Source organism: Amblyomma mixtum, chromosome 2 (assembly GCF_055824585.1).
Source record: "Amblyomma mixtum isolate Tamu chromosome 2, ASM5582458v1, whole genome shotgun sequence".
Classification (NCBI taxonomy): Eukaryota; Metazoa; Arthropoda; class Arachnida; order Ixodida; family Ixodidae; genus Amblyomma; species Amblyomma mixtum.
This window is the reverse complement of record NC_143013.1, coordinates 262,465,166-262,481,366: the sequence shown is the minus strand read 5'-3', so window position 1 is coordinate 262,481,366 and position 16,201 is coordinate 262,465,166. Positions and strand designations below refer to the sequence as shown.

At 49.4% G+C, this 16,201-nt stretch overlaps 1 protein-coding gene across 2 annotated transcripts in view; it reads left to right on the top strand.

The window, feature by feature from the left end:
* Myo61F (unconventional myosin 61F) overlaps positions 1 to 16,201 on the top strand; it is a 151,842-nt gene that overhangs the window by 104,598 nt on the left and 31,043 nt on the right. For both annotated transcript variants that reach the window (XM_089573744.1, XM_089573743.1), the window contains exons 2-3: positions 12,902 to 13,030; positions 13,584 to 13,699. In XM_089573744.1, coding sequence (XP_089429870.1) covers positions 12,905 to 13,030; positions 13,584 to 13,699 — 242 coding nt within the window. In that variant the 5' untranslated portion in view covers positions 12,902 to 12,904. The remainder of the gene's footprint in view (positions 1 to 12,901; positions 13,031 to 13,583; positions 13,700 to 16,201) is intronic.

Below are 16,201 nucleotides of genomic sequence, written 5' to 3'. Positions count from 1 at the left end.
TTTTAGGCGTGAAATACTTGTAGTTGTCGTTCTAGGCGTTCTCAGCGGTGCATCTTCCCGAAATCGAGGCGACACTGAACCCGGAACTTACACGAATTGCAGCGTGAAAGGAGCAGTAGAAAACAAAATCAGAAACACTTGGGTCTTGATTAGAACCCACGCCAATGAATCTAGCTTGCTAGACCTGTCCTTCGCCAGATGACGATACTTGTACTTGTCAGCATTCACATTTCTGACGAGCCATGCGGTCCCAACACGCCAGCACACGACATTTAACGCTCCTGCTCAGCGACCACGAGGCGCCCCGCATCCTAACTTTCTCCTACGAGCGTCCCCCTTGACAATCCACGATGCTGCGCCTTACGACAGCGGAGTCCTAGGAGAAGTATCTTCAACCAACACGTTTGGACTTGTCACAAGAGGCCAGACAGCGAGGCGCCGTTTCCTCCTCCCCCGGACGCCAGCGCGCGCGGCAAGATTTGAAGCGGTTGGCCGCGCGGTCGCTGGTTGGTCCTTTCGGAGTGCCGCCTTTGGATTGGCCAGTTCGGAGGGGCCACCGTTCCTCAGGCTATAAAAGCCCCACCGCTGCAGCTTGGGAGGAGAGATGACCGAGAGGCGCCGACGATAAGAGACGCGTCGGCGAGGCCCTCCCAACTCTGCAGATCCGCCGAACCTCCTACGTATCAGTTATCTCATTCTTGTATTCTTGTCTTAAATTCTTGTCTTAAAATAAATCAATTTCTTTATTCGAAAAGATTCCGGCCACTTCTTGCTAACATGGCGCAGCCGAGAGGATCTGCAGAGGCGTCACCCCTGAACGAAGACCGAGCCGACAGCGTGGAGCCCAGCAGAACGCCGACGGTGAGCTTGGAGTCCCCGCTCATTCTGTCCCTTCTGGCATCGGCAGCACGCAACGCACTGACCACCTTGAAGAAACGGCAACTGGTGGAAGAGCTCCGATGCCGAGGACTTTCGTGCAGCGGCCGCAAGGACGACATCGTGACGCGGATCATGGACGACAATGCTCGCCGCCAAGCCGAGAGGGCGGAATTCGAAAGACTGCTGGCCGAGAGAGATCAACTGCGGAGGCTTCTTGCTCAACGACAAGTGTCACACGATACGAGTGACAGCACGGACCAGCAGCCACTGTCGACACAGGTCAGCAACGAAACGGGCTCCCTACGACACGACGGACCCCGCGCCCCTGCCACGGACACTACGGTGCAGCACACGGTGTCGCCGCAAGCGGGCCACGAAAAGGGCTCCGAACGACACGACGGACCCCGCGCCCCTGCCACGGACACTACGGTGCAGCACATGGTGTCGCCGCAAGCGGGCCACGAAAAGGGCTCCCAACGACACGACGGACCCCGCGCCCCTGCCACGGACACTACGGTGCAGCACACGGTGTCGCCGCAAGCGGGCCACGAAAAGGGCTCCCAACGACACGACGGACCCCGCGCCCCTGCCACGGACACTACGGTGCAGCACACGGTGTCGCCGCAAGCGGGCCACGAAACGGGCTCCCAACGACACGACGGACCCCGAGCCCCTGCCACGGACACTACGGTGCAGCAGCCGGTGTCACCGCAAGCAGATAACGAAACGGGCTCCCAACGACACAACGGACCCCGCGCCCCTGCCACGGACACTACGGTACAGCAGCCGGTGTCACCGAGATCGAGCCACGGAACGGGCTCCCTACGACACGACGGGCCCCGCGCCCCAGCTACGGATATTACGGTGCAGCAGCCACTACCGACACGAGTTGGCCACGAGACGTGCCTCCAACGACACGGCGCACCTTTCGCATCTGCTACAGTTACTACAATGCAGAAGCCATTGCCAAGACGAGCTGGATCATCCATAAAACCAGCACCGCGACGAAAGCGCGGCAGGATGCGGAACGATCCAACAAGCCCGACTCCCTGGACCAAGAAACGTTACGGACGAGACAAACACGGCAGTCCGCATAAGTCGTATCACGTCCCCAGGTGGAAACGACGACGCAGTGGTATCGGTGAGCATCACGGTACAAGCCCGACTCCCTGTACCAAGAAACGAAACGAACGAGACAAACGCGGCACTTCGCACAAGTCGCATCGTCTCCCTAGATGGAAGCGTAGGCGTATTAGAACGGGCTGGACGCAAGCCACAAGGTACGCGCGGAGAACGCCCAGCTCGCCCAAGAATTGCTGTCGACAACGTGCGCCTGAGGACAGGCGCAAATTTTGGAAAGGCCGTGTCAGCATTCACATTTCTGACGAGCCATGCGGTCCCAACACGCCAGCACACGACATTTAACGCTCCTGCTCAGCGACCACGAGGCGCCCCGCATCCTAACTTTCTCCTACGAGCGTCCCCCTTGACAATCCACGATGCTGCGCCTTACGACAGCGGAGTCCTAGGAGAAGTATCTTCAACCAACACGTTTGGACTTGTCACAAGAGGCCAGACAGCGAGGCGCCGTTTCCTCCTCCCCCGGACGCCAGCGCGCGCGGCAAGATTTGAAGCGGTTGGCCGCGCGGTCGCTGGTTGGTCCTTTCGGAGTGCCGCCTTTGGATTGGCCAGTTCGGAGGGGCCACCGTTCCTCAGGCTATAAAAGCCCCACCGCTGCAGCTTGGGAGGAGAGATGACCGAGAGGCGCCGACGATAAGAGACGCGTCGGCGAGGCCCTCCCAACTCTGCAGATCCGCCGAACCTCCTACGTATCAGTTATCTCATTCTTGTATTCTTGTCTTAAATTCTTGTCTTAAAATAAATCAATTTCTTTATTCGAAAAGATTCCGGCCACTTCTTGCTAACATACTTAAGCCGCCGCGGTGGCTCAGTGGTTATGGTGCTCGGCTGCTGACTCGAAAGACTCGGGTTCGGTCCCGGCTGCGGCGGTTGAATTTCTTTGGAGGAGAAATTCCAGAGGCCCGTGTGCTGTGAGATGTCAGTGCACGTTAAAGAACCCCAGGTGGTCGAAATTTCCGGAGCCCTTCACTACGGCGTCTCTCATAGCCTGAGTCGCTTTGGGACATGAAACCCCATAAAACCAACCAAACCGATACTTGTACTTGCTGCCTTCCATCCAGGTGTGCGATTCTTCTTGCGGGTTAGTGAGGAGAGTAAGCTTCCGTGACCTGGAGCCCGCTAAACACTTTTTTTTAAACCATCACTTGTCTTCCTGTTCCTACATACAGGCGTCCGAAGTCTCTGGGTGGTCAAAGAGGATGTCCGCCGGCCTCGTCAAACTTTTGATGCCCTTTGGATGAGTGATGTCGTACTTGCCACGACTGTCACTCTTCAATTCAATCATGGACCGCCCTGTTGTGGCATAAATTATTCAGTAGCAGTCCACAGGCAATGTACCACGCACAATGTTGCCATCTTCGTCAAACGAAGAAGTTTATAGCACGTAGTTTTAATACTCTATTTGGAAAAAAAATAAGGCCGAGCTTGGCTTCTGCTTTTTTTTCTTTTTGCGGGAATGAAAGATTTTTTTTTTGTGGCTATCGCTATATCTGTTCCTTGTCATGACAGCAGAAAAATAATCCGACCGAAGAAAATCTTGTAATATTGCGAGTATGCTTAACATTTCCTGCATAGACCAAGGTATACAAGTATCTGTGGCGAGCTACCTCGTCAGGCAACATGCCTAACCAATGATTGTAAGGCACCCGCAGCGCTTAATAGTTGTAGTCGACTGTCCTTTGCCACTCTCAGCTATAACCAAAATTGAGACCAAACTCTTCCGGACTGTATAAGCCGGACTAAAGGCGCTCTGCAAGGTACATTCAGTCGCTGATGTGGCTTTGAAGCTCCCAGCTGGAAGAAAACATGATTATGTAGTTGAAGCCATGTGAGGCTCTAAACGTTCAGGATCTTTCTCTCATAGTTTTCAGTTTTTGTGTAATTGCACTGTTGGTTTTGTGTATTAGACTAAAATTAGCTTGTCTGGTAAAGCTGCATAGCTAGAGTGAGCCGCGAAGGTCCTGCAGCGTCTACAGCCCGGTTTTCGTCCAAGCCAGCAGCACGCCCTAGACAGTGTCCAGTCCCAGCTAGGTGGTGCTACCAACTCGGTGTTCTCCTAGAGCACGTGGATAACATATGCTTGCTGAACAGGAGGTAAACATGCCGCTTATCACTGGAAAAACCCAGCCGTCACTGTATATAACTTCACAAGAAGGAGCACAAGACAGCCTTCCCACACCACCCAGCAACAACGCTCCTCTTTTTGAACCCACGCAAACAGTGGCAGGGGAACCTGCGCAGGATACATCGCACACGTATGCAGCGCGTTCCCGCTGGTGTTTCCCCACTCAGTGTGGCACAGAATCCGCGCAGCCAGATGGTAAAGTAACGCGCACCTGACCTGCTTGGCGGCGTCCCAAACCTCCCTTTCTTTATTTCACTCCGCACACGTCTCGGGACCTAACTGCGGTCTGCGGTGCTTCCATCACGTAACCCGGCGGTTTGGAGAGAAACCAGCGTGTGTTCCCTCCTATGCGATACGCCAAGCAAATAACCAGCGGGATATGCGTTTACACAGAGGGGAAGAAGGTCGCGACGGCCACGCGTGGGTTGGTACAGCGCGTCGTTTCCGGCGCGAGGCGCGCTTGTTTCTGTAACGCCGCACGGATGAAACGCGGAAACGTTCGTTCGATGCGGTGTGTTGGTGCCCCTCCCTGTCTCGACGCTGGGGATTCTGCTTTGGATATCGCGTGCGAAAAACCTTTTATGCGAAGCGTACTACTTTAGCTACCACTCCAGCCCTTCACCGTGGTTATGCGCCTCCAAATCACGTGACACGATGATGCCACACCACGTGACACGATGGCGTCACGGCAGTGGAGAAACTGGGCCCACCTCGCGCCGTCGCTGTGGTTGTGCGCCTCCAAATCACGTGATACATGATGTCACACCACGTGACACGATGACGTCACGACAGTGGAGAAACGGGGCCCACCTCGCGCCGTCGCTGTGGTTGTGCGCCTCCAAATCACGTGATACATGATGTCACACCACGTGACACGATGACGTCACGACAGTGGAGAAACGGGGGCCCACCTCGCGCCGTCGCTGTGGTTGTGCGCCTCCAAATTACGCGACACGATGATGCTTCGCATTCTCCAGGCTTAACCAAGTTAAGCCTCAGCCGTTTTTTTTTTTTAGATTCAGAGTGCATTCCAGGGCGAGCGAGCCAGAATTTTTACCCACTTTTCCGTTCGCACTGTGGTGCTCACGTGGTCAACATTACATGTTTAAGGTCACCTTCATAACAATATAAACCAGTCACGTCTTTAGAAGCGTGCACTGTAAACATGACAGCGTATAACGTACACTCCACCGAGTTGAAAAACACAACAGGAAATTTTTGTAGTAACAATAAAATTTTGATGTACTACTGGGTTGTCCCTCGTCGTAAGCGACGAAACAGATAAATCAACATTACTACAGAAAAATCTATCGTTACGACAAAACATTTTGTCGTATTTTGAACGATATTCTATCGTTTTTTTTTTCGACTGGGATATATACACAGCTGCGTGTAGTCAAAAGGCCTGGTTATCCATGTTGTGCAGGTGAGTCTTGGAAGATAAAGAAGTTGTAGGCGAAAAAGAAAGCGCGGAACGTTGCCTATCATAAGCAAACAAAAGCAAGTTGCAGATTGGAGCGAATAAAAAAAAAATACATGTACGTTACAACCAGACAAAAACAAGATTAGCAGTACAAATAAAGCGAATACACAGACAGAGGGGGGAAATGAAGTGCCGATACATACAAACGGAAGCAAATGCAGAGAACATTGTGTGTGGTCAAGTCTGGTGTTTTGGTTACGGACGCCTCGCGACGCATTGTTAGCAGCGGACGGACGGACGGACGGACGGACGGACGGACGGACGGACAGACGGACGGACGGACAGACGGACGGACGGAGGCATAGACACAGGGGGACAGACAGAGGCATAGATACACGGACACAGACAGACAGACGGACACGGAGAGACAGTTATCGCCGCTACAATTTGCGCAAGCCGCACTTTGCGTGGTCATATAGACTACTAAACACACTGCGGTATGCACACAGATCCCCGCATCACTCTTTCCACAACTTTTTTCCTCACTTGATGCGGCTCACGTGTTTCGCGGCCCGCATACACGGAGTTGTCGTTGACAGCACAGCGCGAAGAACTGCAGACCAGACGGTGTTCAGCCGTCCACACCGCGCCACACCTGCTGAGCCGCGGTGTGCCCTCCATATAAACACTCTCGGCACGTTCTCGGCGTACACAGTATACCTGTTCGCTCTGGCAGTGCGGGACCATCATTCGAGTCTCACGGAGTCGTACGTCCTCCCCTCCCGCTGCTGCGCTTTGCGCGGGCGGCCAGAGACATTTCACTCGGGAAACAACCAAGAATTGCTCCCTTCATCGCTGCAGAGCCCATTGTGCATGGTGCGCACGCATTTCAGGCATCGCCACACAGCAGCCGGCCAACAGCTGTATAGCATCTGCTTGCTGAAGCCTGCGTGCACGAGGGAGAAGACAACAGCGAGTAGGTCCGTGTATGCTTCGACTATCCGCGGGTATGTTGTGAGACAGTATACAGGGAAACCGACAAAGAAACAAAAAGGCTGGCCACGCTTACTGACGAAGTTCCCCACTATACGCTCGGCCCTGCGTACTGTAGCAGCGGTGTCGTTATCGGTCAAAATGCGCGGAAAAGTAGGCCGTTAAACTGCCTTCGTGAGGCGCCTTCCTATAGGACGCCGCATGGGTCGTCTATACTACACGCGAGCGGAGATTTGTATCGTGAAAATGGCGGTCCGTGAGAATCCTCCAGCTGAGCCATTTAGATGATCCTTTCGATACGGCCCTAATGCTGCGTTCTGCCTTCTTCTTCCCCAAACTTACCGTTTTAGCAGTTTCTCTCTAGATATGAACGGACAGAAGAAGTAAAAAGTACAACAAAGAGGTTGGCACTCACGCGCAAGACACTAGAAAACTGGCGCTCACATCTCTGGAAGGCCTTTAGGTGCAAGTAGTCGACCTCAGACGGACGTGCTGCCTGGTTTTCATTTTTTTTTTTCGCGCGATAAAATGTAACCTCCATGGCTCAGTACCTTCAACGGAGATATAAGGAGAAATACTACTGGGCTTTTCGCCCCCTTCACTCCTGATGCGTGCGCACGTTTTCAGACCGGACGTGAACAACGTGACCACTGACGCCGCATTCTCGAGAGGGCTCCGTCCGTCCGTGGTCTACGTGTTCCGGTAGCCCAGATCCACGTGAACCTTGCTATTCCTTCGTACGTTCGCACCCGATTCATGGGCAGATCACGTCACGAAACTTAGTGCCTCCAGATCACTTGGCTTTATCAGGAGATCACTGGAGTCCCCTCCATCCATTAGACAATTGGCTTAGGAAACATGCATCTCTTCCGCTAAGCTAGAAAACTCCTCAGCAATATAGGAACCGCAGCAATCCTACATATGTATATACTTTATTCATTGCTTCCAAGCCATTCAGAATCGGAAAGCAATTGTCGTCACGTCCCAGCACGCATCTCGCCTCAGCGTTACAACATGGATTCATCTCTTGGCCCTCAACCGTTAGCGCTACACCGAAAATTTTCAGTGGTCCGTCTCTTGCGTAAAGTACTTTAGTACTTTAACTTAGTACTTTAACTTTGTAGCTCAGACATAACTTCACCAGCGAAAGTACGAGACACCAGGAGAAGAAGAACACAGGACAACGCTGGACTAACAACTCAAGTTTAATTGAGAAACGGCCAACCTAGGTCACCAGAAGACGCATGCGTATCAGACAAACTAAAAAAAAAAAAAAAAAAAACATACGTGGCGAATCACCAACGAGTGGATACACGCTCCAACTCTGGGTGATTCGCCACATATGTATCTTTTTTTTTTAGTTTGTCTGATACGCATGCGTCTTCTGGTGACCTAGGTTGGCCGTTTCTCGATTAAACTTCAGTTGTTAGTCCAGGGTTGTCCTGTGTTCTTCTTCTCCTGGTGTCTCGTACTTTCGCTGGTGAAGTTATGTCTGATGTACACCAACTAGTCCACATGGGTACCTTGTTAACTTTGTAGCACTTGGTGCCAACACTTTACACGCTTCTTTGCGATCATTTTGTTGTTTATTTAGGTAATTCATCGAGCATACAGCGTTTGTATGATTGGTTTTATGTTTTATGGGGTTTAACGTCCCAAAGCAACTCAGGCTATGAGAGAGGCCGTAGTGGAGGGCTCCGGAAATTTCGGCCACCTGGGGCAGTGGCGTAGCCAGAAATATTTTTCGGCGGGCGTTATACGACACCGGTAAAAAAATAAAAAGAAAGAGTGGCTGCGCCCAAACAATATATCTTAGTCATATCTACATAAAAAATACGTGTGTCCACAGGACTCCGAGGGCTTGATTCGTAAAGAACATTTTCTCACACACACACACAAAAAAAAAAAAACACTCGTGCGAGAAATCGTGGCTATTTACAATATTTTCGCAGGATATGCAACAACATAAAAGGAGTGAAAAAGGGGGTAAGATAAAGGGAGTCCGCTTGAGACAGTTTACTTCCGTGTTACTCTCATACAGGCATATTCCTGTTTAGAGTGCACCAGTTAGCATGCCTGTGCGTGGAGCCAGACTGGCTGCAACAATGCAGCAGCAATGGAAAGAAAGCGTTCTACATCTGATGCAAGGGCGCAGATTCGTGGAACTCCCGGCCTGGCTGCTGGTCGGCCTTCTAAGTTCTATAAGTGAGACGCGAAAGAGCTTATGCCGCGCAGATATATCTGTGCGTGCATTAAAGGTCGCTTAGGGATGCCAGTGATGGCAATCTGCTGCCGTCCCTGACATTGTTTACCGCGACACAAGTATTGACTACGGTGCGCCTGAGATACATTTTATCAACATAAACGAACGATAGTGTGCGCCGTGTATAGTGCGTCATTAATAGGCAACCGCTGTTTAGCATAAACCTTACCTTAAATGTAGTGTTCTCCCTAACAGCCCCTTATTTTCTCTGACGTAGTTGAGTGGTCGGCTGCAGAGAAAGAAAGAGAAAAAAAGGTGGAGATAGGTACAGACAGGCATATGCATGTTCAGTAAGCTCTGCCTCCTGCACTGTACTTTTTTTCTACGAAGTGAGGGAATTCGAAGGTTTTGCACTCAAGTCAAAGTTTGAAACGTCCTCTTCACAGAAGCGCAGTGTCACTTGTTGATGTAGTGCCTAGTTAGTGCCCTTCCGTCAACGGTACGCTGGCCTTTGTACGTATGCCGTCGTACACGAGTGTTGTGCAATGTCGTGCATCCTGTCGCTCGTCCACCTTGCAGTCCAGACATCGCGCCGTGAAATTGCTGGCTGTTTCCTCCAAGAGGAAGATGCACCCTTTCTCAAAAGTCTTCAGGCCGCTTTGTTTGCTTTTCAGCTTTGAAGTGGAACACGGAGAACCCTTGTCCTCACCTTGTAAGACATTTCTGGTCTTTGAGAGTGCCGTTAGGGGGCTCCAATATAGGGCTTCAAAGCAAACCATGTTGCCCGAAGACTTTTGAACGAGACTGTACATTTGAGTAAGCGCCCCGAGCCCTGTTGACGAAGACGTCACCATTGCGATGCGCTGCTGGTGGCATCAACAGTGGCCCCCATTTTCCTATGACGGCATGCAGAGAATAGTAGGCCTACGCCAATAGCGAGTGTTACGAGTGTATGGGCGGCCATTGGCATCACTTACGTAATCTAGGTGTCGAACCACCCTCACAGCTTCGTTGGTTACAATCATGTCAACCGGCCGTACGCTGGCTATCGTGCAACCACGTAGCTAATAAAGTTATTTCGTCATATTCATCACAAGCGGACAGGGTGGGGTTACAGGTGGCAGTAACTTTCCTAATAGTCCCGTATCTTCCCTCAACCTTAATGATCACGGCTGCGCGCGCCTATATGGTCGTACTGAAAGTGCAGTAGGGACTACTCTGAAAAGTAATGCGTTCCTAGGAAATATGACATTCGGAAAATGGCATTCCAGACTTTCATTTCAACGCAACGCCTTTCCATTCCACCGCTCAAAGGAAAATCTGATTCAGCATCCCTGGCGTAATCGTTATGAAACACTGCGCGCGATGACAACCGCCCGCAGAGCAACGTGTCCCTTACGCCCTTGGCACAGCATTACTTTTCTTTTTTTTTTTTTTCCGCGGGCGCTCCGCATTCCCGTAGTGTGTGTTCGACGTCCTGACTGAACGAAGTCCCCTCAGTTCCAACGCATTAACATTGCGGGTCCGCGATCAACGCCCGGTAGCTGTATGCACAGGCTCTTGATTGCTCCACTTCGAGTTCGCGCGTAAACAATGTAATAATAACAAAAAAAGAAAACCATCCCTCCGACCGGCGCCGGCGCGTTAATGGTTAATCGAGCAGGACGTTGAGTGTCTTCGGCTTACGCACACGCGGCTAGCTGAAACCCGCTTTCGTGTCAAGGCTGGCCGGCCCAACCTTCTCCTCCGCATTGGAGCGAAATGACTCGGGAGCTGTACTAGAAGCAAAGCGGCGGCAAAAATCGCTGTCATTTGCGGCCTGACCAGCAGCAGGTTGCTGTCAAAGCGTAATCGCCTCCTTTCTCTATTTTCTTCACGCATGGACGCTGTTCTCTTCGGGCAAAGCAAATATAACGATCGACGTCGGGCGCGGTTAAGGACGGAAACGGCCGCGGGAATGAAAAAAAGAACGACTGCCCGGACAAGTCTGCCGACGCTTTAATGCACTGTCGAAGTGTGGGCACGTTGCGCTTCGCTCGACGTTGTAACTCGTTAAGTGCCTCTCGAAACGAGGCGGCCGAGCAAACTGCGATAACGGGAGAAGGTGAGGGCCTGGGAGATTAACGCTGAAAACATCTCTACAAAAACGCAGCCGGTTTAACAAGAAAGAGTACAGAGTAAACGTATGAATTCACTCATTCACATTAATCCCACAGGACAGCTGCAAAGAAGCATGAATATTTGTACCAATGACTTCTCTCTTTAAACTGGTTCGCAGTGTGAAAAACGCTAGAAAGGTACCCTGATTAACAGGACGAGTTTTTTTTTTTTTTTTCATTCCTGCTAGAAAAGTGGCGACGAAGCGAGACATCTTCACCATTAAACGCTGCTAAGTTGGTGACAAATGATAATTTGAACCTATAGGCATCAGCCGATGGGATTTCGTCGGGCCGTTTAAACCATGCATTTTCCAGACTTGAGCGTTTGCCTGTACTTCATCGGCTTGCTTCATGCTTGCTGTCACGCGAGCAGCTAATACAAAGACACAAAAAACAACTAAAAAATCGCTGCGCAGTCGACAAAAGATAAATTCCGTTCAATGAACGTTGTTGTTTCGCTCAGTGCATTGGAAACGCGACCATTCTTCTAGCTGCATGGCTGCATGCCGTAGCCGTTGCTCGGTGTAGCATACTATGGGGGCATTATCTCGTTAAGGTGTTGCTAGCGTAATTCCAAAGTACGGCGGCACTGACGAAAGCCGGATACAGGCTTTCAGTCAATGATGTATGACGTAAGAAGCCTACGTGTACATGCATATACACATATGCATGCGCACCTACCAATGACTTTGTCTCATGACGATGCTGGTTAGGTTAGGTTTAATGGTTTTTCACATGTCAAAACAACACTACCTACTTTGAGGGACACCGTATAGTATAGGGTTCTGGATTAATTGCGACTTAGATCAATTTCGGCTTCCTTCATATTAACTGCATTAAGGATACTTGCCTAGCCATTTGGTACATGATGTCACCGAAAAACAGCGCGCTCACACGGGACTGAGAAAGAAGAAGACACGCACACACACAGCGCTGACTTACAACTGCAATGTATGTGATAATGAGCTCCTCATTTCCATAACCTTGTCTGCGCATCTGGTTGTATAAGCGTGCACCTGAAGCTCAGTACCCATGCGCGTTTCTGTAGATGATGTTGCACTGACTAGTGCATGCAAAACCTCCTAGACTGCACCGATTCACCACGGTTGGCTTATGATATGAAGGGCACGAAGACGCGCTTTCGAAAACCTCCTCGTGTTAGCGTGCGGGTACATACGTAACGTCTATTTTTGCTAGCCAGCGAGCGAGTCATTCTACTATATCGCTTGCACCGCGAAGCGAGCACGACAGTACAACGCGTGTGTCATTTTGCCGGAAACCGGTCCCGAGTTGCCCAGGCGCTGTCGGCCAGTTATGCGCTTGGCAAGCTCGGTATTGCGTTAGGGGTGCGACCTGGGCTACAGCTGGTTGATGACGGGGCTGCCCCAACACCACCGTGGTTCCGCGGGCTGTTATTTCGCTGGACACTGGGTATATATGAGTGCACGTTTATTTCAATTATTCGTTCACTACCCTTGTTTGTGAATGAGCAGGTATATCGTTGTGTGTTGTCGTTTCGTCAGCACCCGTATTTTGCGCTGTTTTGTACGACCGAGTGATACAGTATTGTACAGTGCATAGGCTAGCACAATGTAGTATTGTACAGTGCATAGTATGCATAGTGTAGATTTATTGTGGATTTGTGTAAATATTGCGGAGATTTAGTGAAGATTTAGTGAAGACTTAATGAAGACTTAATGAAGACTTAATTAAAACTTAATTAAGACTTAATGAAGATTTGGTGTAGGTTTGGCGAAGATTTAATGAAGACGTAATGGAGATTCAGTGAAGATTCAGTGAAGATGTAGTGAAGATGTAGTGTAGATTTTGCGTAGGTTCCGCGTAGTGTTAGTGCAGTTTCAGTGTTGTTCTAGCGTAGATTTAGTGTAGCTTTAGTGTATGTTTAGGGTAGTTAAGTATAGATTTAGTGTAGTTTAGTGTAGCATATTCTTAACCGTATCCGTTTGCACCTTGCACAGGCGATGGAGAATGCCCTGCACTCCCGCGACCGGGTCGGGGTGCAGGACTTCGTGCTGCTCGAGGACTTCGAGAGCGAGCAGGCCTTCGTGGAGAACCTCCGGAAGCGCTTCACCGAGGACCTCATCTATGTGAGTCACGCACACCGCGCGCGCGAACCTTTCCATCGCACAGAGCGCAGTGCGTTGCTGTTGCTCATCCCTTCTGAGGGGAGCCGAGAATTGTTTCCGTTCCTCCGAAGACATAACAAAAAATAATCCAAGAGAGGAAGTTCCAAACAGAATATTATTCAGTGCACGACTGTATTGCAAGTGAAAGCTTTGCGTTGGCTGCAGACCCTGTCCAGAATGTTAAACTTCCTGCCTTCAAAAGCGTTGTAGCCGTGCTGTTTAGCTCCCCCCCCCCCTCCCCCCCTCCTTCTCCCATTATAGCCGTTCACTCGATCACTGCTTGTAAATAACGCTTTTAGTGGTGGCAGTTAAAGCTGTACTGATAATGGCCCTTATATACACTAGCAAGGAGACATGTCAAACTTCTCTTTAAACACAACGTGATTACTCATACGGTATGCACATTAACCCACAAGTGCAACGTCGTGAGATTTTTTTTTTTTCGTAGGCGCGTTGCTTTGGGGGAACCGCTATTTTTAGCGCGCTGCTTCCATCCCCTTCTTTTCTTCCGCAGACGTACATCGGGCCCGTGCTGGTTTCGGTGAACCCGTACCGACGCGTCGACATTTACAGCGACGACTACGTCAACCTCTACCGCAATGCCAACTTCTACGAACTGCCGCCGCACGTGTGAGTCACTGCGCCACCCCCTTTCACTTTCGGCCGAAACTCGTTATAACGAAACTGTTTATAACGAAATAATGCATATAACGAAGGGATGACGATTTCCCTTGGAAGCTCGGTCAACGTGGGCTATAACGAAGTAATCGCCGGGCCCCTTCAACTTCGTTATAACGAGGTTCAATTGTAGTTTTCCTTTCATGGCCTGGACGTGTCTTTCAGAACGCGAAGTGTTACTTTGCCGCTTTGATGTGATTTAGAAACGAACGCTAGCTGAGAGCGCCGAAAAGTTAGTGAGCAAATCTAAAAATGTATTGGTCGGAATGGTTTTTTTCAACGTGCGACTTGACGCCTGTAAAAACGTACTTTGTCTTCTTAGTGTATAAAATGTTCGAGAAGCAGGGTGATCATGGCGGGCTGAAAAACGGAGCCGTCAGACACATCGACCGTTTTCAGGCATTGAGCTTGCGCTTCCCGCCTCGCTAGAGTGCTCATCATACTTTTCGTGTAGAACTAACTGCGCTCTCTCCATTATGGGACGAAATCATGAAATGCTGGTTTCGTATAAGAATTAAAAAAAAATGTTTTAGGGCGCACTAAAGAAAATTTTAAAAATTTATCTCAATTGTCCCAGAATTTTGAATCGTGTATTCGTGTAGCGGTGAAATGTGCTTCGTTTGCAAGAAAAAAAAAAAAAGAATGTCCTCTTGCAAGCGAGCACGAAATTCGTCTTAATACCACTGTGCTCTTCACTGGAATGGTGGGCTTTTAGAAGCGCCTTCAACCGTCATAGATCGATAGCGCGCTCAGCTGTTGTCGAAAAACATTGGTCCGAATATCTCAGTCCAAACCTTAATGTAGGTACAGTCGGGGACAAAAGTCTCCGGACCACGTGTTCCTCTAACGAAGCCGATAGCTCTGCTATTAGTCGGCGGCTGGAGACCACACTTGTGGAGGTAAAAGTTAAATTTTTGTTCTTTCATCTCCACAAGTGCGGTCTCCAGCCGCTGTCTGATAGTAGAGTTATAAGCTTCGTTTGAGGCTAATGGAATCATGAAACTTATTGAATCATTGAAACTTACTTCTTCATCTGGTGTTGACGGCATAAATTCTAAAATCCTAAAAAATACTAAAAACACTGTAAGTGTAATATTGTGCCACCTCTTTCAGCAGTCCATATCAACAGGTGTCCTTCCACAAGATTGGAAAGTTGGTAAGATCATTCCAGTCCCCAAAAAGGGCTCACCTGTTTCATGCAAAAATTACCGCCCCATTTCTCTCACAAGCGTCTGTTCGAAACTAATGGAACATATTATTTATTCGCACATAGTCAAATTCCTTGTCTCCGTAAAATTCTTTCATACTAACCAGCATGGCTTTTTGAAAGGACGCTCATGTGACTCCCAATTGGCTCTATTTATTAATGACCTAAGCTCCAACCTTGATTTAAACGTTCCTACTGACACTCTCTTCCTTGATTTCGAAAAAGCTTTCGATAAAGTACCGCATAAAAGACTGCTGCTAAAGTTATCGTGTCTAAATCTTAATTCGTTAGTATTAGAATGGCTTTCTAACTTTTTGACTAACAGAGAGCAATTTGTCTATGCTAACAATCATTCTTCTCCACGTAACTCGGTCATTTCAGGTGTTCCCCAAGGTACAGTCCTAGGACCTTTGCTTTTCCTCACATATATTAACGATCTTCCTTCCAGTATTTCCTCTACCATCCGTTTATTTGCTGACGATTGTGTAATTTACCGCCCAATCACTAACAGTACTGACGCTGGCATTCTTCAACAAGATCTTAACCGAATCCAAACTTGGTGCGAACGTTGGTTAATGTCTCTCAATATTTCCAAAACATGTTTAATCTCATTCCATCGTCGGCAGATGCATACTCCTTCTAAATACACTCTTTTCGGTTCAGAAGTATCGTCCGTCTCTTCCTGTAAGTACCTGGGTATTACTGTAACGCAAAACCTAACATGGTCATCTCATATCACGAACATCGCTAACGAAGCTAATCGTACCCTTGGTTTCATACGGCGCAATCTACGTTTTGCCACCCCATCCATCAAATCATTAGCATACACAACTTTTGTCCGTCCTAAACTAGAATATGCTTCGGCAATATGGGATCCTCACCAGTCTAACCTCTCTTTAACCTTAGAAAAAATACAAAATCGAGCTATCCGTTTCATTTATTCTGACTATTCGTACTACACTAGTGTGTCTGCCTTAAAAACTAAAGCTAACTTACCCAGCCTTGAAACGCGGCGAAAAATTTCTCGATTGTGCCTCTTTCATATGTTTTATCATTCATCTTTAGGAGAATCAGTCATATCACCCGCTTATCGCCTCTCAAGCCGTATTAACCACCATAAGGCCGTCTACGCCCCCACCGCAAGAACTACCGCTCATTCTCGATCTTTTTTCGTCACGTCATCCCGGGACTGGAATGATCTACCACAGGACGCCGTGCATCACATCAACGCCATCCATTTTAAGAAC